The 24,019-nt window shown below is 34.5% G+C and overlaps 1 protein-coding gene across 21 annotated transcripts in view; it reads left to right on the top strand.

The window, feature by feature from the left end:
* CADPS2 (calcium dependent secretion activator 2) overlaps positions 1-24,019 on the top strand; it is a 508,494-nt gene that overhangs the window by 239,884 nt on the left and 244,591 nt on the right. For all 21 annotated transcript variants that reach the window (XM_057504726.1, XM_057504721.1, XM_057504717.1 and 18 more), the window contains one exon: positions 14,589-14,700. In XM_057504726.1, coding sequence (XP_057360709.1) covers positions 14,589-14,700 — 112 coding nt within the window. The remainder of the gene's footprint in view (positions 1-14,588; positions 14,701-24,019) is intronic.

Here is a 24,019-nt window from a genome sequence, read left to right as displayed (position 1 = left end):
ATGTGTTTCCATTTATTGGTATCTTTAATTTCTCTCATGAGTGTCTTGTAGTTTTCAGAGTATAGGTCTTTCACTTCCTTGGTTAGGTTTATTCCTAGGTATTTTATTCTTTTTGATGCAATTGTGAATGGAATTGTTTTCCTGATTTCTCTTTCTGCTACTTCATTGTTAGTGTATAGGAATGTCACAGATTTCTGTGTATTAATTTTGTATCCTGCAACTTTGCTGAATTCAGATATTAGATCTAGTAGTTTTGGAGTGGATTCTTTAGGGTTTTTTTATATACAATATCATGTCATCTGCAAACAGTGACAGTTCAGCTTCTTCTTTACCAATCTGGATACCTTTTATCTCTTTGTGTTGTCTGAATTTGTGGCGAGTACCTCCAGAACTATGTTGAATGAAGTGGAGAAAAAGAGTGGGCATCCTTGTCTTGCTCCCATTCTTAAAGGAAAGGCTTTCAGCTTCTCACTGTTAAGTATGATGTTGGCTGTGGGTTTGTCATATATGGACTTTATATGTTGAGGTACTTGCCCTCTATACCCATTTTGTTGAGAGTTTTTATTATGAATGGATGTTGAATTTTGTCGAATACTTTTTTGGCACCTATGGAGATGATTGTGTGCTTTTTGTCCTTTTGGTTGATGTGGTGGATGATGTTGATGGATTTTCTAATATTGTACCATCCTTACATCCCTGGAATAAATCCTACTTGATCATAATGGATGATCTTTTTGATGTATTTTTGAATTTGGTTTGCTATTGTTTTGTTGGGTATTTTTGCATCTATGTTCATCAGGGATATTGGTTTGTAATTTTCTTTTTTTGTGTGGTGTCTTTGCCTGGTTTTGGTATTAGAGTGATTCTGGCCTCATAGAATGCGTTTGGAAGTATTCCCTCTTCTTCTACTTTTTGAAAAACTTTAAGGAGAATGGATATTAGGTCTTCACTAAATGTTTGATAAAATTCAGAGGTGAAGCCATCTGGCTCAGGGGTTTTGTTCTTAGGTAGTTTTTTGATTACCAGTTCAATTTTGTTGCTGGTAATCAGTCTGCTCAGATTTTATGTTTTTTTCTGGGTCAGCCTTGGAAGGTTGTATTTTTGTAGAAAGTTGTCAATTTCTTCCAAGTAAGCCAGTTTGTTAGCATATAATTTTTCATAATATTCTCTAATAATTCTTTGTATTTCTATGGTGTCTGTGGTGATCCTTTCTCATTTCTGATTCTGTTTATGTATGTAGACTCTCTTATTTCTTGATAAATCTGGCTAGGAGTTTACCTATTTTGTTTATTTTCTCAAAGAATCAGCTCCTGCTTTCATTGATTCTATTGTTTTATTCTTCTCAATTTTATTTATTTCTGCTCTAATCTTTATTATGTCCCTCCTTCTACTGACTTTGGGCCTCATTTGTTGTTCTTTTTCTAGTTTCATTAATTGTGAGTTTAGACTGCTTATATGGGATTGTTCTTCTTTCTTGAGGTAGGCCTGTATTGCAATATACTTCCCTCTTAGCACGGCCTTCGCTGCATCCCACAGATTTTGCGGTGTTGAATTATTGTTGTCATTTGTCTTCATATATTGCTTGATCTCTGTTTTTATTTGGTCATTGATTCATTGGTTATTTAGGAGCATGTTGTGAAGCCTCCATGTGTTTGTGGGATTTTTCATTTTCTATGCATAATTTATTTCTAGTTTCATACCTTTGTGGTCTGAGAACCTGGTTGGTACAATTTCAGTCTTTTTGAATTTACTGAGGCTCTCTTTGTGGCCTCGTATATGACCTATTCATGAAAATGTTCCATGTGCACTTGAGAAGAATGTGTATTCTGCTGCTTTTGAGTGTAGAGTTCTATAGATGTCTATTAGATCCATCTGTTCTAATGTGTTGTTCACATTACTTGTCTCTGTCTCCTTACTTATTTTCTGTCTGGTTGATCTGTTCTTTGGAGTGAGTGGTGTGTTGAAGTCTAGAATGAATGCATTGCATTCTATTTCCCCTTTTAATTCTGTTAGTATTTGTTTCACATATGTAGGTGCTCCTGTGTTGGGAGCATAGATATTTATAGTAGTTATATCTTCTTGTTGGATTGACCCCTTTATCATTATGTAATGTCCTTTGTCTCTTGTGACTTTCTTTGTTTTGAAGCCTATTTTGTCTGATGCAAGTACTGCAATTCCTGCTTTTTTTCTCCCTATTAGTTGCATGAAATCATTCAGTTTCCTCTTAAGGAAAGAAGTTGTCTTATGTAAACATAAGTGTTTTTTTTTCTTCCACATCTTTCAAATTAAAACTTAAGAGACTCAGAAATTATTGCTGCACAGATATTGACATAACATCATTTAAAGAGTTTTGAAAGATGGGGCAACAGCCTGTTTTTAAAAGACTTCTTGGACTCTAAGACCACTGAAGAAACCACAATGATGGTAAATTTGGCAAGAGAAATAAAAGGGAAGAATTCAATTTTTAGACAAGTAACACTTTTGTTATCCTGGCTGAGATTCCTTATTACATAAAATTCAAGATGACTTTGGTTGGCAAAGATTCGATATCTTTTGGCTTATAAAATAGCAAAATTTTACCTGGAGCATGTTCATGAAATGTTCACTATGTTCTAATGTTTAATTTTCCTCTTCCTGTTATAATATAGCTTTGCTGGCAGATGGCAACATTTGGATCATATTGAATTTGGCAAATTATCATAAGAATCTTCAAATTTTTTAATGTTTTCATGTGGAAAAAAAATCACAAATTTTATATAGCTCTGCCAGAGTGGTAGAGACAAAGACCTTCTACATTTCTTATTTTCATACCCTGTATTACTTCACAATACATTAGCAAGGATATCTAGGAAAAAAGTGAAACTTTTTGTTTACTACAAATATCATTTTAGAGATGTGAAAACCTATCATCTTCCACATTTAAAAACTGTGCTCCTACTAGAGCATCTTGCATTCTTGGTAAAATAAAATGAGTAGCTGAAAGTCAACATTCACATCAACATTAAACAACTTTTCCTGTAGGTTCCCTCTGAAAATTCTAAATGTTTACATCCCGTCTTACATAGAGGCTAGTGTTTCAGATTGCCTCACTGTCATGTTCTCTGTGCAAATACTGGATGCTATCTGATGGCCACAGAATGAACTCCTAGAGAAGATATTTGTTAGTTCTTTAATAAATAACTTGGTATGTAGGACCAAAACAGACATGTTTTTCTGAGTTCAGTTCCAAACAAATTCATGTCATGGTAAGATTTTGGTGGGCTTCAGTATTTATTCGAGCTCTTTGTTCAAGCACACATTCTCCTTAGAGTGAAACTAGAATTATAAATGGCTGAAAGTAAGGGTTGTGGTTTCTGTTGCAAGCTCATTAAAATTGCAGAAGTAACTATTTCTGGAAGGCTCATAGCAGGTTTGTGGACTTAATGTGATTAGTCACTTTTGTGATGAGACTTACTGACAGATGGACTTGTTTCCCCTATAATCAGACAGATTGGTGATTGCATTAAAATGTCATCATTTAATATTTTCTTCGGCATATCTGAGAATGTTTCATGGCTTAGTTTTTCAGAATAGGTCCCCAACCTAGCCAGTGACCTTTTCTGTTTTCCCTCAGTTGGTGGGATCTTTAAAAAGAGAAAAAGCTTATTTACACCAAGCTGAGCTTGGCTTTGTTGTTTTGACTCCATGGGGCTGCTCTTTCTGTTCACAAAGAGGCTAATTCCGTTACTTAAACTGCTGTGTTGTTTCGCTTTTTCTTTCCATCATGTAGCTTGTAATGGCCTGGAAAAAAAGGGTACATCCATTTTATAATCATCCTTTTCTTAAAAACCAAAGCAAAAATGGTAACACTCAAACAGCACATTCTTATAAATTGATCAGAATTGTTCACAGTTTTATAGCACTGCTTACGTAAATTAAGATATATTACAAGAAGGATAATTAATCTGATCCAGGAATATTTATCCATATGGCATAGATGAGCAAGAATTTCACAGAATTTATTCAGTCTTATTAGACAGGAGACATACAATTTTTTCTGTTACTTTAAAATGTAAATAATTTATATTCTGTGTATGTAGTATCATTCATTCTGAAAGAAACTTTTACAATAGGCCAGCTCTTGTGATAGAACACAAAGAATTAGCTTTCACATTCCAAAGGCTGTGCTAACAGTAATTATACAATTGGCAGAGTCCACTTTTTCATTATCCAGATCAATACTGGACAGCATATCCTCTTTCTGTCTAGATATCTTCATTTGGGTATTTTGCAAACTCTTTGAAATTCAACACTTTCAAGATGGAAACACTTTTCACCTTTTCAAACCTCTCTCTTTACCATCTCAGTATGTGGTACTTCTGTCTACAGAGGTGCCCAGACCAGAATCTTGGTCGTTTACATTTCTTCTTCTTTCTGATCCCCACATTTAAGTCCTATTGATTCTGCCTCCATGATACCCAACAAGTCTGTTTATCTTCTCACACCTTAGTTGCCAGCACCTTGGTTTGGCCTTTGCTAACTTTATTTCAGGGGCCTCTGTTTGGTCTCTGCTTCCATTCTTGCCTCCACTTCAGTCCAATTTCTAAACCACAAATCCAATGATGTCATTCTCCCCCTTAACAATTTTTAGTGACTTCCTTTTGCCTTCAAGATGTAGTCTGGCATGAAAGGCTGTGCATTCACCTGACTCCCACTTACTTCTCTACCTCTTGCCAGGCCCAGGGCTTCCACACAAGAGTGCTGTTACATTTTTATGGGAACAGTTTTCATCCCTGGACCTGCTCCCTGTGTCACGGGTCATTTAGCTTCCATTGCTTCTGCCCGTGCACATTTGCAATACCCCCAGCAGTAAGGGGTGCTCTCTCTGGGGAAAACCACGGTCTGTCCTTGCTTGTGACTGCCCTCCTTTCATTTGCATGCAGCTGCCCACCTTTGATTTTTCTTTGGAGGCTCTTGAGTGTTCTTGAGCCCTTGCCCCCTTCTCCCTCAAGAGGGCTTTCTTAACATTTTGTATATACTCTGTCCTCCAAACTTTGACTGTATGTTATAGTAGCTCTCTGCTACTCCCCAAAACTGTGATCCCCCTGAAGGTGGAGACTATGTCTTGTTCTGCATTTTTTCTCCAGTATCTGCCTCAGTGGCTGACCTCTGTTTGATGAAACGTTTGATCCGTCCTTAATAAGTGATAGCAATTTCTCTTGAATATATTCATTAAGCATCAGTGAGTGTAATTCATCTGTAGGGAGGATACTGATTAACAAAAATTAGGTATGCAAATAAAACTGTAGATGCCCACCAACTAGTCTTCTAGTATTCATGCATGAGAAAGTTAAATGTGAGTCCGAATAGACTTAATAGCTGGGAGCCAGTTGTCAGCCTGATTTCCACTCACTATGCAGTTAAACAGTCAGCTAAGTGACATTGTATGGAGTGGCTCACATCTGCCTAAACAAATTACAATATGACATGGACCCATCTTATACATCCAGAACATTTGTGCAGTGACAAAAATGTTATATATTATTAAAATCTGCCTTATTAATCACATTGAGTTTCTTGGAGAAAATACCCCTTAAAGGTAAGCTGGAACTTTAACATTCCTTAAAACTATTATAAAAAGGATGACGTTATTTTTTCAAAAAGACATGCTTTAGTAGCAAAGGTAGAATATTTTTATTTAACCAGACACACAATGTGCTTGTTTGCATTTAGAAATTTTCCAACCACGTTGTCTGCTTCTAACTTTTGGATATGTAAGTAAGGATTAACAAACAACAGCTTGAAATATATCCATGTATTAAGAATCCAGACTTAAAAAAGAAGTTGTACTTCCAAAATGATTAAATATTTAACCAGGCAATCAAATTCCATCTGTTTTGTAAACACATATGATTTCAATGGTCAAAGGACCCAGTTAATAATTTTTCTTCTAGAAGCATTTTATTCCCCTTTTTAAAGAAAAAGGTAAGATGATGCTAAGTCTCCCTTGAGATGAGTTCTGTTTGTGTCATGGAAAAACATGACAAATGTATTTTGCCTGATTACAGTGGAACAAAGCTACAGTTCAGTGTTAGGATTCTTCTGAAGCTATAAATAAACAGACATGTGATTTTGTTAACATTTGTGAGACATTAAAAGGGAAATTGGAGGTAAACTATTTTCTAATCTTACATTACTGTTTGATTTACTACATGTACAGATTGTCTTTGCCTCAGTATTTCATATTTCTTTTCTGGGAACACTTTTCAGTGAGTAAAAGATCAGAGATTTACCTCACAGAGAAAATGGTTACTCCTTAAGCAGTCATGGAACTCATAATCCTTCTGAAGTCATTGATAACAATTCTCCACTTCAGCAGAGCACAGGTGAAGATAGGATAGGAAAGGTATACCCAAAAGAAGAAGTGGAAAAATTCAATAGAATAATTTTGTTCAAGCAAAAACTTAAAAAAATTAATTTCAGCTCTCAAAAAATAAAATGTCTGGCCTCGAAGAACATTAGCTTCTCCTTGAAGTTCTATCAAGTTAGAGATTAATTGTCATAAGATATCTGGTAAAACAAGTACTAGTAATGGATGGACACTCCAACTTACTAGTAACTCTATGCAGTAGACTAGTGATAATAATAACCTAACAGTTTAAAACCCTATGTTTAAACTTTCTGTCATACTTCTTATCTTTAAAGGATAGTGAATTCATTTTTACATTTGAAAGGAGGTTTTTTTTTTTCCAGTTCATACAACACATCCACCTTTTACTTTAGCTTCAAAAAACAAAAGCAAACCAGATTGATGTTTTCACATCAGCTTCAAAGTTTTAGGTATGAGAGCAGTATGAACTATATTGATACATTTCTATAGGTTACTCATTATTGCTTTATGAAGCATAGTTGTGCTCATTTCTACACCACTGCATTTATTATCTAATCCTCTAAGGATCTGTGTGTATAACAAACATTATGCTTTAAAGTTAAATTAACGTATTTACATAAGTTATTTAGCTTGTCTTCCAACACTTAAGTTCTTAAAAATCTTGGTTTTCATTTTATACGTTTTTTGTACTGTCTTGACCAAGTAAAATTGTAACGCAAGATGTGATAAATAGTTTTCTTTAAAGTCAGATGCTTCAGGCTAATGTCTTTGTCCTACTAGGAAGGAGAGAAAGATAAAATGGGGGAGCTATTATATCTTCTGTCTTCTCTGAAACCTGATTTTGTGCTAACGTGCTTGCTAGACTTTCCCAGAAGAAAATAGTATATGATTTCTCTACACTGGATATGGAGGTTTAATGGCATGAACACTTTGTACATGAAATACAGACATTAGAGGATAATTTTACCAGTTATTCTTGAGGCTGTCACAATCTTTAGAGCAACAAAATGGGAGCTGTCTCTTCGAAGGGAAAGGGAAACATCTAAGAGACAGAGGAAATGAAGGTGAAGTGAAGCTCGTAGGATTTTTCTCTTATTCTGAAAGTGATCGTTACCCACTCCAAGCCATCCCCAAGTATTTTTCTGCCTTAAAGTGCAAGATATCATCCCAGGATTTCTGTAAGAAACAGCAGTATTGTCTTTCCATCCTAATAAGTTTTAATGTGGTGGTTTTGTAACATCCTCCCAAAAGCTTAGACTGATAAAACTTACTTTTAAGGGAACTTTTCTAGTTCTTTTTTAAATTTTGCATCATGTCAGCATTTTAGACTGTAAATTATTTTTAAAAGGAAGATTAAAGATAATGTGCAAAAATACAGTAAGATTCAGAGTAACTCTGTTTATAACTCCTTTTATCTGTTCCAGGTTGACCTTTTTTTATCCTCCCTCCTTCCTCTACTTTCTCCCCTCTTTCTCTTTTTTCTCTCCTTTGTCACGTTTTGCTGTTAGTTGAGGTCTGTCTCTCTCTAGTTTTCACAGTGTCTTGATTTTAGTGTTGCCATTTTATGAAATTGATTAAAACTTTAATGTTCAAAACAGTTTTTTTCAGGTAGGTATCATCTTTTGCCTACACAATAAAGCTAAAAGTAAAACCATTATGGATACTAATAGGCATAGTTAGCAATCTGTGTGCACCTTTCTGTATGACAGGTGCTGTACTATTATGGATCTCGACATGAATTGTCTTCATTTATGCCTCAACAGTTTTATGAGGAAACTATTTTTAAGTTATGGCAAAGTTGCTGGCCCTTTGCATATTGGAATGGGTGTTTGAGCCCAGACACTCTGTCTGGGGTTGGCAGTCCTCAGCCCTGACTCCCACCACTGTCCTGTCCTATAGGCAAGGACCAGATACTGATTCTCATTTTTTATTTCACTCTCTTTTAGTAATCAACTTGACTTTTTTCCCTCACACATTTTTATACGAAACTGTTCAGAGCAATGCTGTAATGTTTGTGTCATTGATTTCAGTAAGGTCTTTATCTTTGATGTATAGCTGTGCAGAATAATTCCTTTGGTTTTGTTGAAAGAATAGAGTAGGATACTTTGATATCTTAAATTATAATGTTATTTGTCAGATAAATCTTACACCCTCATGGCCTAGAAAATCATGCCATAATTTCATTGCCAAAGCTGTGTTGCCTTAAGTATATTATTAACCTCTATGTGGTTCAAATTCTATATCTCAAATTGAAATTTTAAGTACTTTTAAAGTATTTCAACAACAGTAAGTAAAGCAATCTTTGTAAACACTATCACCCAACTTAAACTAATTAAATATATAAAAATTTTATTTAATAATATACTCAGTATATTTTTAAAGAAAGAAACTTAAATCTGTCCTACATATTAACTCTTAAAATTGAAGGGAAGGATGTTTGCAATAAAAATTTGGAATTCTAACACATAATCTTGGATTTTTATCTTATAATGAATTATTTTAAAATTTGGTCTTTTGCTTGTAACAGAGATTTGTGGTAAATTTTATTTACATAGGTAACTGTCTTATGAATCAACCTTTTAAAATACTTAGAATAACTTTTTATGTGTAAGTACAGATTAGAATCTTGGGCTAAGAATGTTTTTTGGTCTTTGTGCTTTCCGGTATTTATATAAAAACAATTGAATATATACAAGGATGTCTTTTGGGGCATTTTTGAAATAGTTAAAATTGGAAACAACCTTAAGGTCATCAACAGAAAAGTGGTTGGATAAATTATGGCACAGCCGTACAAAGGGAATGCCTAACTGTCTTAAAAATTGTAGTTTTATACAATACTGATGGATATAAGCCAAAGATTACGCTTGGGCTTAGAAATGCTGACCTTTTTAAATATCAAAAGCTGCTCTTCCAAAACTGTCTTCTGCTTAGAGCTTTCCACAAATCTGTCTTAATTGCTCATTTTAATCAAAAATGCTATATTTAATAGCATTTGTGCAGTGGTTTTATTGTTTTAAAACTTTCAGTGTTTTTTTTTTCCTACTTGTGTAATAATCAGGGTCTTAGTAACTCATTTTAAATTTAATTCCCAATTTGAAATTATTCAGTTAAAAAGAGATAGTTTTGTAGAATCCTAATAATGGCTTATTGTATTTACTTGGTATATTTTACAAATTCTACTAATAAACGCACCTATTTCAGGATTATTTTCAAGTATTCATGGCCATAATGAGCAAGGTTTGCTAAGTGACAAAGATACAAGAGGTGCAGACAAAGGAGGGAACTTTCCGTATGTAAGTAAAGAACACTTAAGTCCTGCCTGCATAAACATAGCTGCACAAGCAGAGACACAGCTGTGTGGCTTCAGTCAGCCAACAAATACTCCTGTCATCCGGGTCTCACCAAGGCACAAAGCTGCAGATGATACTGTTCAATAGTCTCGAAAATGCATCCCATCAGGCCTTCCTGATCACCCCACTGCATTCCATTCTCACGCATCTTTATTACCTCTTTGTCCCTTGTAAAGAGCTTGTGAAGAGTGCCCATCTACCTTGCCACTAAATATGAGTAATGGAAAATAACTCAAGACAATCCTGTTTATCATGAATTGGATGAATCCAAATCAGTTTCTTGGGCATATACCCCACAGAACAGCAGAAAGGGGCTTCAGATCTATTTGAAATCAGTTACTGGGAACTTGGAAAGATTTTTGACTTCCCCGGAAAATAAGTCAGTGCTACCAAATACCTGGTGATAAGAGGCCACGGAGATATTCAGGTGTTAAGAATGTAGGGCAGAGGTGGGGTAGATTATATACTACAGTATATAATAATAAAATTATTTGTCTATAATCTCTATTAGAATATAAGTTTCAAGAAGATAGAGACTTTGGTTCTTGACCCTAGAAAATTGTCTGGCACATACAAGGTACTCAGTTGTTTTTTTTTAATGAATCAAAGGCCCACATTCAGTTTTATGTCCTCTCCTTTAATTTTTTACCCACTTTACATCACAATGATTTTACATCACCTTCAAAACCATCATAAGTAGCAGCAAAATAGTCCATTGTATGCCACATAATTTGCATAATTATTGCCCTAATATTAGACATTTAAATTGCTTACTTTTGCAATTGTGCATAATATTATAGTGAATATGGTCCTGCTTATACTCTCTTCAATACTCATTATTTTGTTGGGTAAATTCCTAGAAATAGCCTTGCTGGATAAATAGTCATGAACATATATTTTGGCACCTTAAATGAATTTCCAGTATCTTTATTTAATAGCAAATACATAATTAATGTCAGTTATTTCATTTGCAATATGAAGTACCCTGTGTTTTCATAGCCAGGAATTCCTGCTGTCCTCATAAAGGTGCAGTGTAGGTATTTTTTTCATTTAAAGATTTACATTGGAAGTTTGAATCCTCATAAATAATGCATTAATAATACTAGAAAAAGGCAGTGTATTGTGAGCCAAAACAAATTGATGGTAAGGGTAATGCATTCTTTTATCACGAATTACAGAGAAAATAGTAGGAAGATAATAACTGGTATTAATTCCTGAAAGTATTTAAACATGCCAATTAAGTAAAAAACAAGGAAATACCTTGGTGAATACTGAAGACAGGCCTGTTATCTTCTTTCCATGCCTCTTTTTTTTTTTTGGAGTAGACGGGGAGACTAATTTTTTATTCATTATAGAATTTATATGCATATTCTAACTGTATATATTATTCCAAACTTTTCTTTTTCACATGAGAAATAAATGATCAAGGTGGTACCAATTTGTATCCTGAAATGTTGAAATTTATAAGGACTGTTAAATGCCACCGTATTTATATTTTTGCATCCCCTTTAAAACTGCTCATTTTTGTCAAATGTCAGTAAAAGCTAGTCTTCTGGCTATTAGGATCTACTAGTATCTTTGTGCCTTAGCTTCTTCCCTGCCTGAAAACATATTATTTAAGCCTTCCTCATTTCACAGGAGCTAGCTATTAGCATCCCCTCCTCTTCACTCAGAGGTCCCAGACCTTGTAGGTAAATATATTCTTATGGATTGCCTATCAGGACCTGTGATGTTCACCTGTTTTCTTCCTTCATTGGTATATTGGTTTTGGGGATGAATATCCTAGATTTCCTTCCAAGTTCTAAATTACTAAAGACCTCCTGTAAATTTTAGCTAACTCTTGTTTTCTAATAAGTTGCTGGCTATACTCTCCATATGTTGATTAGGTTCTTTGTGTAACTTATCTAAGCTTATTTGTACTTTATCATCATTCCTAGCATAGTGTTGGTTCTTCAGTTTTGCACAAGTGTAATCATGATGTTCGGATTCTAAAAAATAAACAGGTATATTCAGAGAGCCTGGTTACTATTGAACTTATTTACTTCAAAATAGGATACCAACTTCACCCAAAAAAACATCCTGATCAAAAAATGGGCAGAGGACCTAGCATAATGATGACACTCAGAGGTAAAATGCTAAACATACTCCCTTTAAGAAGAACTTCAAGGAAATTACTACAATAAGGCCCAGAATCCTCGCTACTTCAGTGCTAGTGTGGGTGGAGATGAGAGGACGCTGCGACTAGTGCAGAGCACCAAGAAGGCTCTTGATGTACTGGTACAATCTCCATCTTAACCTGAGTGGCAGAAATAATGATGTTATTCTTTAAATTACATCTCATTTTTAGATACTTTGTATAGGATATACCCAATAAAATGTTTCTAATGAGTCAATGAAAGATGTGCTGCAGTAAATTGTTGGTATACATACAATGAGATTGAAGATGGAGGGGTGGTAAAGTATTCCTTCGCTTCTAGGGTCTTTGGCCGGTCTAATTAAGTTGACCTAAGACAGATTAGTAGGACAAAAGCTAATTTGTACATACAGAAGCTCATAGGAAAATGAGGCTCAAAGGACTGAGTGAAGCAAGCAGCTCTTATACATTTTAAACAATAAATTTGTGAAGACCTGATGAGACAAATTTGGGCTGTGGTCGTCAATCAGTAAAGAAGTAACAAGGTTTGTTTCACCCCTTCTCAGCCCTGAATTCCCTCCCTGGGGACGAGGATGTCTCTCTACCTCCTGGTACAGGGAGGGTACCTTTCACATGGGAGATTTATTTCTGCTTTCAGGGGGACAAGGGAGGGCAAGAGTGTCCTTTTGCACCTGCTGTGTAAGTAACTTTAAGTCAAAATAATCAGTATACCAAAATGGAATATTTTGGGGTGACCTGCCCTGAACCTCATCAAAGAATAGTTATTGAAGGTGCTTGTTTGTGAAAGATCTGAGGTAGAAGGCAGTTTTTTCTGGAAGTTCATGGGGTCCTGGAGGGAGCACAGTTCTTTACATATGCACTGCCATTTGTCTCGTTCTAACAAGGGAATCAGTGACACTTCCCTTCATGTAAGATGGTAGGAGGGTGAAGGTAAAAGATGAAATTCACCGAGTCCCTCAGTGATGGTCATTGGGGTCAATCAGTGTTTTTCTCTCTGGCAAATTACATATTAGAATAGATTGGGAATTATAAGCGATCATAGAAAACGTACTTTCAAAGGATTTTAACAGGAGAAAAGTATTATTTAATACATGAAAGTATTTGTATGGAGAAAATTAGTTTAAAAGATTGGCAAAACCTAGAGAAAACAAACTGTTTCTACATGACTACTACAAATATTTTATTACAGTTATAAGAAAATAACTCCATGAGTTAGTTTTCCTAATTTAACTACACGCTACCAAATGAAGAATGTATCATGGGCATTTACTCGAGAGTTGTCATCCAGATTGCTTGACTGTATTCAACACTTAAGATCCCACACACGGAATTGAGAATTTTTCTTCCCTATATTGGTTCTGAATCTATTTTAACTTTTATTCCTGTTTTAGACCTACTTTATCTGAGACCATTGTACTTCGATGAAATGACAAAAATATTCTACTTTATCTGAGACCATTGTACTTCGATGAAATGACAAAAATATTCTTTGCTCACCTCTTTCTAGAAGTCTAAAATAGAAATGGAGCAGATTTTCCATCCTCTCTCTCTTTTCCCTTTGGGACATGACTTTAATTTGAAAAGAACAAACTGCATGTGGGTGCTAGTTTCTTGTGTCATTGCAATGGCCTCTGCTTTACACATATTACGATGTTGTAACTGCTCTGATGGGAAAGGAAGACAATCAAAATTATTTAATTTTTATTATACTTGTTTTCTTCGATTGTCTGTACTTCCCAAGCTCTTTGAATACGTTTTATGAAGTAAAATTTTGTGCCTTGAAAATGGCAAGTTGCTTTTTAAACAATGTAAGAAAATTGCTATTTTTATTTGGTGACTTATAGCAGCTTGCCTGTGTTTTGTTAAATCTCACCTTTCCTCCGTATATTTTTTTCAATGGCATTTATTCCATGCCATGCTGCATCTCATGCCTGTGATCTCTCAGAGTCATAAGGAATATTGATATACTTTTTTAATATCAGATGTGTGCCAGTTAAGTTTAATATACTAGGATGAACTGGTGTGTGGGAAAGATGAGATACTATTAATTAAAAGATAAGCCAAGAAAGCATGTTATGATGATTTGAAGAGCCAGATGTCGACAGACTTATTCCATTCCTAGGAGAGTGTATTGGGAAATTAACTGTAAAACACTCATATTTTTATGATGCTTCTCTTTTTCCTTTTGACAGGTGCTTTAAAGAAATCATATAAAGTAATAGACTTGAGACAATTACCTCTATTTTTTTTAATATAAATAAAATATCTAGTAAAGCCTTCCCAAGAAGAGATGGGGTAAAGTCTTCAGCATGCAAAGAGGGTTTTCCAATAAATTCTCTCTTACATAAACAACCCATTAGCAATTTTCTTTAGCCATCTATAAAAATGGCGTTGTAATTTGTATTTGAATTAATGAAAAAGTAGATTTAAGATGCTGCATCTATAATGCTTTACCTTAACCTAAATTCTAATTGCACACTATGTTTTGTACTCTACTGTGCTAATTTTTGGAACAGCTGAATAATTATCACAAGCTGTAAAACTTACTGTTATTTTCCTTCTTGGCCGTGCCATCTGTCAGAAAAAAAAGCAAAGATAAAAATCTCCCTGAACCACAAAAGATTCTATATTGCTTAAAGCACCTTTTAAGGAGAAACATCTGTCTGGAAAAAAATTAATATTTTTTAAAGAAAATCTTTGTTATTCATTGCAGATGGGGAACTCAAGGAGATTTCACCACTACCCACCCTCGACCTGTAGTCAAAGTAAAACTCTTCACTGAAAGCACTGGGGTTCTGGCCCTTGAGGATAAAGAACTGGGAAGGGTGAGTTACGTTCAACGCTGTGTGTCTGAAGTCAGACAATTTTAACTTCTTTTGATTCAGAGTTAAGGTGGACCAATATGCACTGCATGAAGTTTCTATTCATAAATTACCTATGATTTATTTGGAATTTCCTGTGAGCCCAGCTTACAGCCATAATTTATTAAACATAATTGTCAATAACGTAGAAAGTATTGTGTGACTTTCTGTACAAAGTGTCTTGGGAAATACAGAAACTCACTCCAGAAATTGTGAGTCTGCACTCACATTCCAGATTTCCTTGTTATGTGTATTTGTTAATACCTAAGCCATAATTTATTAAACATAATTGTCAATAACGTCGAAAGTATTGTGTGAGGTTTTGGGTGTGAAGAGGCCTATGTAAGATCACAGTCACTGATTTATTCTCTAACATGTAGTCCTGTGGCCAGTGAGTGTGATGGTAAGGCTAACTCGGCCTTCTCGGTGAAAGGTAATTCTCACTGGAATATTTCTGCCCATGGGTGAAAAGCAGCATCTTTATATTTGAAGTCATGTATTCTTTGTGTTCATTATGGGCTGACTCATTGCAGAATACCTCTCCTATGTGTTTCTCTCTCTTACCTCCCATTTTCCCTGTGAAAAGGCCTTCCTCACGTACCATTTAACACTGCGTTATTTTTTCCCTATGCTCACCTCCTCATACCTTGAATATATTTATCCTATAATTCCAGAATCTCTCCACTATACTTAGCTTTTTCTGGCAGTAAAAGCATTAACTTTAGGGTAGATTTGTGATATAAAGATCTCTCTGCAGGAAAGATTATCTGCAGTCTTCTTTATGAAGTAGATGTGTTCTAACGGGCAGGCTATAACATTGTCTTGTACAACGTGGGTCTGCCTTACCCAGACCTGAACGCTGCATTCACAGATATTTTCCAGAGAATAAAGCCTTCAAAAGTCTTACTTGAAAATTTCTGGTGGTGATGGACAGCTCATGTCATCCTAGATCATGAAAGATAGTAGGATCATTGTGTGTATTAAAATTATTTTCCCCAACATTGGGATCGCTGTTCATTTAAAATCCTCTTCCTCTTCTATCTCCTTTACACTATTGGATTTTTTACATTTCCAAGATTTTGTGATGCTATACCCACACTCCAGAAACTGTGAGTCTGCACTCACATTCCAGATTTCCTTGTTATGTGTATTTGTAAATACCTAAGAGAGCTAAGCCATACCATTCATTCATTTGCTTTTATATTTGTTCATTTATTCATTCAACAAAGATGTACAGGTTACATGATCAGAAGAGCCCTGGAGATTACATATATTCTGATGGATTTATAAATCAGGGTTTCTTATTTAAACTATTATTAATTTTACCTTATTTCCTTGTAGTAACTATTTTCCGATAGCCATTTTATATCTAATGCTGTAATGTAATTCTTGAGATATTTTAAATTCATTTCTCAGCTAGCCAATGTATATTTAAACAATTCTTAAGTTGGGTACCTAAGTGGGATATTTTCCAGTCAGTTGCAGATCTGAGAAATGCCTTTGCTCCCTTGATTGTTTCTATAAGATAATTTTTCTGTCTGTACAAGAGTTTCTTAACCTCAGAACTATTGGTATTTTGAGCAGCATAATTCTTTGTTGATAGGCACTCTCCCGTGCATCATATGATATTTAACTGCATCCTTGGCCTCCAGTAAATAGATGCCAGTAGTTCACCCCACCCTGAAGTCAAGATGATCAAAACGTATCTCCTGACATTGCCGATGTCCCCAGGGAGGTGTGCAAGATCACCCCTGCTTGAGAATCATTGATCTGTACTAATGACCTCAATATGTTCCACGATTCAAAATATCATTTATGTGATAATGATTTCCAGATTTTTTTTTTTTTTACTTTTTTTTTGCCAGGTTTGTATAGGGAGGTGTGCAAGATCACCCCTGCTTGAGAATCATTGATCTGTACTAATGACCTCAATATGTTCCACGATTCAAAATATCATTTATGTGATAATGACTTCCAGATTTTTTTTTTTTTTACTATTTTTTTGCCAGATTTGTATATCCAACCTGCATACTTGGTATTTCTCATTGTATATTAACAGATATCTCAAACTAAGTATTTCTGAAATAGAACTTCTGATTAGCGGCCCAATAAAGTCTCCTAAAGAGGCAGTTTTCAAACTGGTGACCTTAACATTCTCTTTGTTTCTCCTTCCTCCAGCCTAACACCCAATCTACTTACAATTTCTGTTAGCTTTTCTATAAATTCATCCTGAATACATCTACATCTCAACATCTCCCCTACCTAATTCAGGACACCGGCCTTCCTCATGAGTAATATAGTCTGCTTTCTACTTTCCCATTTACCATCCCGTCTCCTCTGATCCAGCTTTCACGTTGCAGCCACCATAATTTATGTAAAATTAAAAACAGGGCACATTATTCAGTCATTAAAATCTTCCATGTCTTCTCATCAACTTGGTATAGAGATCAAACCTATCCTCATATTACAGCTTCCCCGAGAGGAGTTCTCCAGACGCGACACTGGGCAGGCAGTATAAGCGGCTGGAAAATCGTTAGAAATGGAAACGTCTGCAGACTGCCCTGCAGATCTGCAGGGTCAGAAGCTTGGAGCGCTGTGCTGCAGTCTTTTATAATAGGGCGGTCTGGTAATTTGGACACATGCCAACCTTGAGGAACCCTGCTCTACATGAACTGACCAACCTGTCTCCAAATTCATCTGTTATAGGCACCTTGCCTGCCATTACGTTTCCTTCACACTTGGCTTCTTTCTGTTCCTCAGACATACCGGACTTACTCCTGCCTTAAGCTTTGGGTCTTCAGAAATGTTACAGTCAGAGCGCATGTGTGCATGGTCACAGTTAGACATTGGTGATACTCTCTGGGTTGTAGAGCTCTTAGAAATGTTACCTATAAAAGGATTCTACTTTTATACTTAAAAGCAGCAATGACTTTTTTTTTTTAATTTGAAGGAAAAGGGCTACATGATCTGAAAAATGCAGTCTAAAATCAGGGGATCTTATTTTTAAAGTGAAGGTTTTAAATTAAAATTTTGTGTGGTGTTTGAATTTAAAGACAAGCAACACAGCCCTTAAAATACTTCTATACTGTGAGAAAATACCACTTCTGCTAAAATGGCTAAAATACAAGAAGCTTACTATAACAAGTGCTGACAATTATGCAAAACAACAGAAACGTAATCCTTGCTGGTGGGAATGTAAAATGGTGCAACCACTTTGGAATACAATTGCCAGTTTTTTATAAAGTTAAACATAGACTTATCATGTGACCCAGCAGTTGTGCTCCTAGGTATTCGCCCAAGGGTTTAAAAGGCTTATGACTACACAGAAACCTGTTTGTGAATGTTTCTAACAGCTTTATTCCTAATCACTAAAAACTGGAAGTAGTCAGGTTTCCTTCAGCAGAGGAATGGATGAACAAACTGTAGTGCATCCATACAATGGGATACTATTCGGTGGTAAAAAGAAACTATTAATTCATGCAACAATGTAGATGAAACTTAAATGCAAGTGGAAGACGTCAGACCCATAATCCCATTTAATCCTATGTGAGGATGAGAGTAACATTCTGTATTTAGATTGAGAATCAGGTAAAATCACTCAATTAGCAAATGCAAGAGTCAGAATTGGGTTTTCTGACCTCAAGGCATATGCCCTAAAATTATATTTAAATGCTACACCCCTTAAGATAGGGAAATTTCACAGTATTTTACAAATCATGTTATGAATGTGTGCCAATTTAATTTCATGACTTAAAGCAGGAACCAAATGTTATTTAAGCTAAAATCATTTTATGCACAGTCATTTAATACATTTTATATTATTTTATGCAGTGATATGAATTTTACGAGGATACTCTGACTGCCAGTCTACTTTTATTTGTGTCAGTGCCTCTCAAAATCATGTGTGCATAAGAAACACCTAGGGGAGTGTTTGAAAAGACTCAAGTTCTGGGCCCACACTTTTCTTTTAGGCAGGTTGGGTGAGCCCAGAAAGGAATATTTCAATCCCTTCTCAGGAGATTTTGACATGCATATAGAGCTGAGAAACACTTATACAAATAGAATCATTGATATGTATTCATCAGTTGATTAACATTTGGGTCATTTCCTCCTTTTGTATATTATGAATAATGCTACCATAAACATTCAGGTAGTATTGTTGTGTAACCAGGGTTGAGAACTAGTAACTCATAAGGATAAAAAAAAATCTATTATGGCATATCATTTGTGACATGATAGTTCAAATTTAAATATGCACTGGGCAGTTGAAGGTTATGTTGTTTGGCAAGTGCTTAGCATGCAGATTTTGTTTGTGGATGGCAGATGCAAATACCTATTTTTGAAAATAGAGGTGGCATATGGAGATTTTTCATCTGAATTGGTGGCCAACTCTCCACCAGGTGCTAAAGGAATACCTGGAGACAGAATGGACTTTTTCATACTCTGAGTATGTGAGCAGGTAAATAGTTGAGCGATCAAGCGCCTAAGTATACAGTTCATCATAATCAAGATGATTTTGTCCTGAAAAGTTTAAAAGCAAGGTTTACCTAACATAACCATATAAAAATGAATTTCTGAAGTTTCTACCCAAATAAACTTTTTAGTTTTATATGTGTTGCTATTAAGACCTTTTTTTTTTTATTTTTTTTTTGACAGTTACTTAGAAAAAGAAGCTATTGTCTGGATATACACTCTTGGTTCATGGCCCTGTTACTTCATCATTGGCATCATCAGGAAGATGCCAGTTCTGCCTCCCTGCTGAGGGAGAACCTTGCAAATCAGAGAATTTAGTTTCCGTTACAATGCAGTAGAGCCAGAATATCTTCTTTTTCTAATTTGATTATATAATATTTCAAGATTTCAAAACAGCAAATGGCTAAAGTTTGCTCACCTCTTAAATAGACATTTTAAGAGTAGTAATATTCTTGAAATTAAGGTTTTCATTTTATGTATTTGTCTTTTCTCTTTATGTTTGACTATCAGTACTTCTACTCAACATTTCTTAACATGGAGATGTTCATAACTAGCAATTCAGAGCAGCAGTCATTACGGTTGTTTTGCAAATGTAAATATTAAATGGAAACAGGTAGTTGTCAACTTCAGGCACTCTTTAAATATTAAGATAAATCAGTCTTGCTGAACTGATTATTCTATTAAAATAAACTATTATCTTTCAAGCAGCATGTTATATCTTAGTGGAGCAAGTAAAAATTAACAACATATTTCCCTTTTTCATCACATTTCTTCTGTTTGCTTTATCAAGCATCAAAGGATATCCATCTGAGGAGTTATCATAATTTGCATGATTTATCTTTGTTTCTGAAACTTGGCATAGTTTCAGAGAAACATGTAGTGATATGTTCAAACATGTGTCTGGGATAGAAATACTAAGAGATAAATTATTCCCTGGTCAGCCAAATTTTCTCTTTCTGGACCCTTTTGTTTTTCTAGAGTTTATCCTTTTTAGATTTTCTTATTTTATACAGTTCCTGTTAAAGTTGAGTTTTCTGTAAGTTCCTCATTTATGTTAAAATGTTTAGGAGCTACATTAATTATTTTAGCCAAAAATCAGCCTATTAACCTGATGTCCCATATCCCATACATATAACTGGATTAGGACCCACAGAGTTCACAACATGTCTCTCATTGTCCGGGTTGTAGGCAGTCATCATACAACTTCTGACTTCAACATACAACTAATAGATCAGAAATAGACTACAGATGTTTTATTGAATAATTAGCCATGCTAATTATTCACAAATAATCATGCAGTTAAATTCATAAAAACCACTTTAGGTCTTTTCTCAAGACAAAATTAAGACAAAATTTATATTTAAGGATTAAAAAATAGTTTCCAGCATTATATCAATTTGATTCATCTACATACGAATCAGAAAAGCATTAGAGAAGCTGCTAATGAAATTACAATCATAGTTAATTTTTCTTCAGTTTGAAAGCAAAACTTAATATCCAATTTTTTGAAATGGCAGGAGATGACTGCTGCTTTAGCAAGCAAATTAGTAGCATTTGCACACAATGGAATGGAAATTCTCTTGCATTTCATATAGGTTTATTCAATGAATCAACTCACCATACATAGTAAACTTAGATGTTTGTAGTTCTAAGAAGTAGTATAGCTTTCCTGAAACTAAAAATCTCCTTCCTCCTTTAATCCTCTCATGTAGCCGTTCCTCACAAGACTTATTTCAGAAGCCATTCCAGTGACGAGAAACATGAACACAGACAGGGGAAGGGCCAGAGATAATTCATGTATGATGCGAATTCTTCCTAAACATTTTTTTTCTAGCACCAGTTACATCTAGCTTATTAATCACATGCTGAAGTGTTAGAGGAGATGACTTATTCTGAGATGATAACGTGCATCAGTTATTCCTTGGTGAGTCTGCCTCAGACCCTCTCTGTGTAGTTGGCTGGTATCCTGGCTGTAGAGATGTAGAGGAAAGCATCCCCTCTTCACTTTCTCACCCCTGAAAGAGACTAGGTTTTATAAATAGGCATCCTCGGGGGTTAGTATAGTCACCCACCTCATGTGACTGTAATAGCTGAAGTTGATATTTCAGTTTCCTCAGGATAATATCCCAGATTCTGTTCTATCCCAGACAACACATATTAGGCAATAACACTGTACCTTTGTTTCTAATAGGCATGTAGTGTTATTTTATTATGGTCTTAAATTGCACTTCTAACAACTAATGCTGATCCTGTTGAACAACTTTTGCATGCTTACTTGTCATCTGTACATCCTCTTTGAAGAATCTGTTCAAGTATTTTCTCCAATTTTTAATTGGGTAGCTTGTTTTCATCTTGATTTTAGAAAGGCTTTTGTTTATACATCCTTTATCAGATATATGATTTGTTAACATTTTCTCCCAGTCTTCAGTTTGTCTTTTCATTCTATTGACTGTGTTGAAAAGACCAGTCTTCCAATTTTGATAAAGTCCAATTTATGAATTTTTTTCCTTTTATGGCTCATGCTTTTGGTGCCATATCTAAGATATCATTGCATAATCCAAGGTTAGAATTCTCCTATTTTCTTCGGGAACTTTTATAGTTTTAGATTTTTACATTTAGGTATTTGTCCCAGTTTCAGTTAACTTTTGTATTAAGAGCTACATGCAGATCAAAGTTCACTTTTTTTGTATATGAATATCCAGTCATTCTAGTACCAATTTTTGGAAAGAATTTGTTCACTGAATTTCCTTTAGCATTGTTATTGAAAATAAGTGTCTATATATTTTGGGGTCTATTTCTGGACTCTTACTCTGTTTATCTATTTTCCTGCTTTACTGCCAACAGCACACTGTCATGATTCCTTTAGCTTTATCGTGAGTCTGTCATATCAAATAGTTACAATTTTCCAACTTTGTTCTGCCCTCCCGTTGTTTTAGCTATTCCAGGTCCTTTGCTTTGCTGTATGAATTTAAAAATCAGTTTGTGAATTTCTATAAAAAATACCCAAAGTGATTTTGATTGTTATTGTATTGAATCTGTAGATCAGTTTGGAAACTGATCAACAATTTTGAGTCTTCTGACCCACGAACACAGTGTATCCCTCCATTTATTTAGGTCTTATTTCATTTCTTGCAGAAATGTATTACAGTTTTCAGTATATAGGTCTTGCACTTCTTTTGTCAGATCTGTCACTAAGTATTTCATCATGTTAATGCATCATTCCAAATAGCATAAATTTAGATATTGCCAGTACTTTGAAATACAATTGACCTCTCTGTATTGATCTTATATCCTACACCCTTGTTAAACTTACTAGTTCTAGTAGCATTTTTATAGATTGCTTTGTCACAAAATAGACAATATTGTTGTCTATAAATAAAGACAATTTTTCTTTTCCAATATAGCTGCTTTTGTTTCTTTTTGTTGCCTTATTGCACTTACTAGAACCTCAATACAGGGTTGAATATTAAGTGGTGAAAGTAGATACCCTTGTCTTGTGCTTGATCTTATGGGGAAAGCATCCAGTCTTTCAATATTAAATATGTTAGCTGTAGGTTTTTGGTAGATTCCCCTTCATCTGGTTAATAAAGTTTCTTCTGATTTTTAGTTAATTAATTTTGGCTCTGATCTTTATTTCCTTCATTTACTTTGGCTTTAGTTCATGATATTTTCTCTATGTCTTAAAAGCTGAAGTTACTGATTTGAGAAAAATCTTTTTTTTTTGTAATTTAGACATTTAGTGCTGTAAATGCCCACATCCTAAATATTGCTTCAGTGTCAATCCCGCAAATGTTTATCTGCTTGTTTTCTTCCTGTTCAAACTACATTTAGACTTTTATTTTGATTTCTTCTTAGACCTATATGCTATTAAAAATGTGTGTAGTTTCCACATATTTTTAGAGTTTTTCAAAGTTATTTCTGTTACTGATTTCTAATCAGTCTATTTTGATAAAAAAATATACTTTATATGACTTAGATCCTTTCAAAATTACTGATGCTTAGTTTATAGCCCACAAAATGATTCATCTTGTGTATGTTCCATGTGCATTTGCATAACTGTATATTCCTCCATTTAGTACAATGTATTACAAATGTCAAATAGTTTAATTTATTCTTCATATCTTCCATATCCTTATTGATTTTTTATCTTTTTTTCTATTATTGAGAGGTTGGTATTAATCTCTAAATGTAATTTTAAATAAAGAAATAAAAACGTTCTATCATTTTTTGCTGCTTGTATTTTGAAGATCTGTTATTAGATGCATAAATATTCAGGATCACTACTTCTTCTTTATTAATTGATTGCTTTGTCATTATGAAATGGCCTTCTTATCTCTGGTAATATACTTTGCTTTAACATCTATTTTAGCCATGCTAGCTTTTTTTAAAAACTAACATCAGTGTATTATATCTTTCCACCCTATATCTATTTATTTCTACACATTTAAAATTTTTATTGAAGCAGCATATACTTGGATCTTTTTTATTCAGTCCAACAATTTCTGCATTTTAATCAGAGTATTTAAACTATATTTTATTACAGTTGCTGAAATGGTTGTTTAAATCTGTCATTTAGGTTTTTTTTCTTTGTCTTATATGTTCTTTATTCCCTTCTCTCTCCTTTTTCATCTTCTTTTAGACTAATTGAATATTTTTTATGGTTCCATGTTTTCCTTCTCTGGTGGCTTATTAATAACTATTGTTTTAAATATTGCTTTAACTCATCACAGTCTAACTTCAGGTAATATTATAGCTTAATGTATAGTGTAAGGACTTCACAATATTGTATCTCCATTTCCTATTGAAGATA

The sequence above is a fragment of the Manis pentadactyla genome, chromosome 7 (assembly GCF_030020395.1).
Source record: "Manis pentadactyla isolate mManPen7 chromosome 7, mManPen7.hap1, whole genome shotgun sequence".
Classification (NCBI taxonomy): Eukaryota; Metazoa; Chordata; class Mammalia; order Pholidota; family Manidae; genus Manis; species Manis pentadactyla.
The sequence above is the reverse complement of the archived record's forward strand: the minus strand, read 5'-3'. Positions and strand labels throughout refer to the sequence as shown.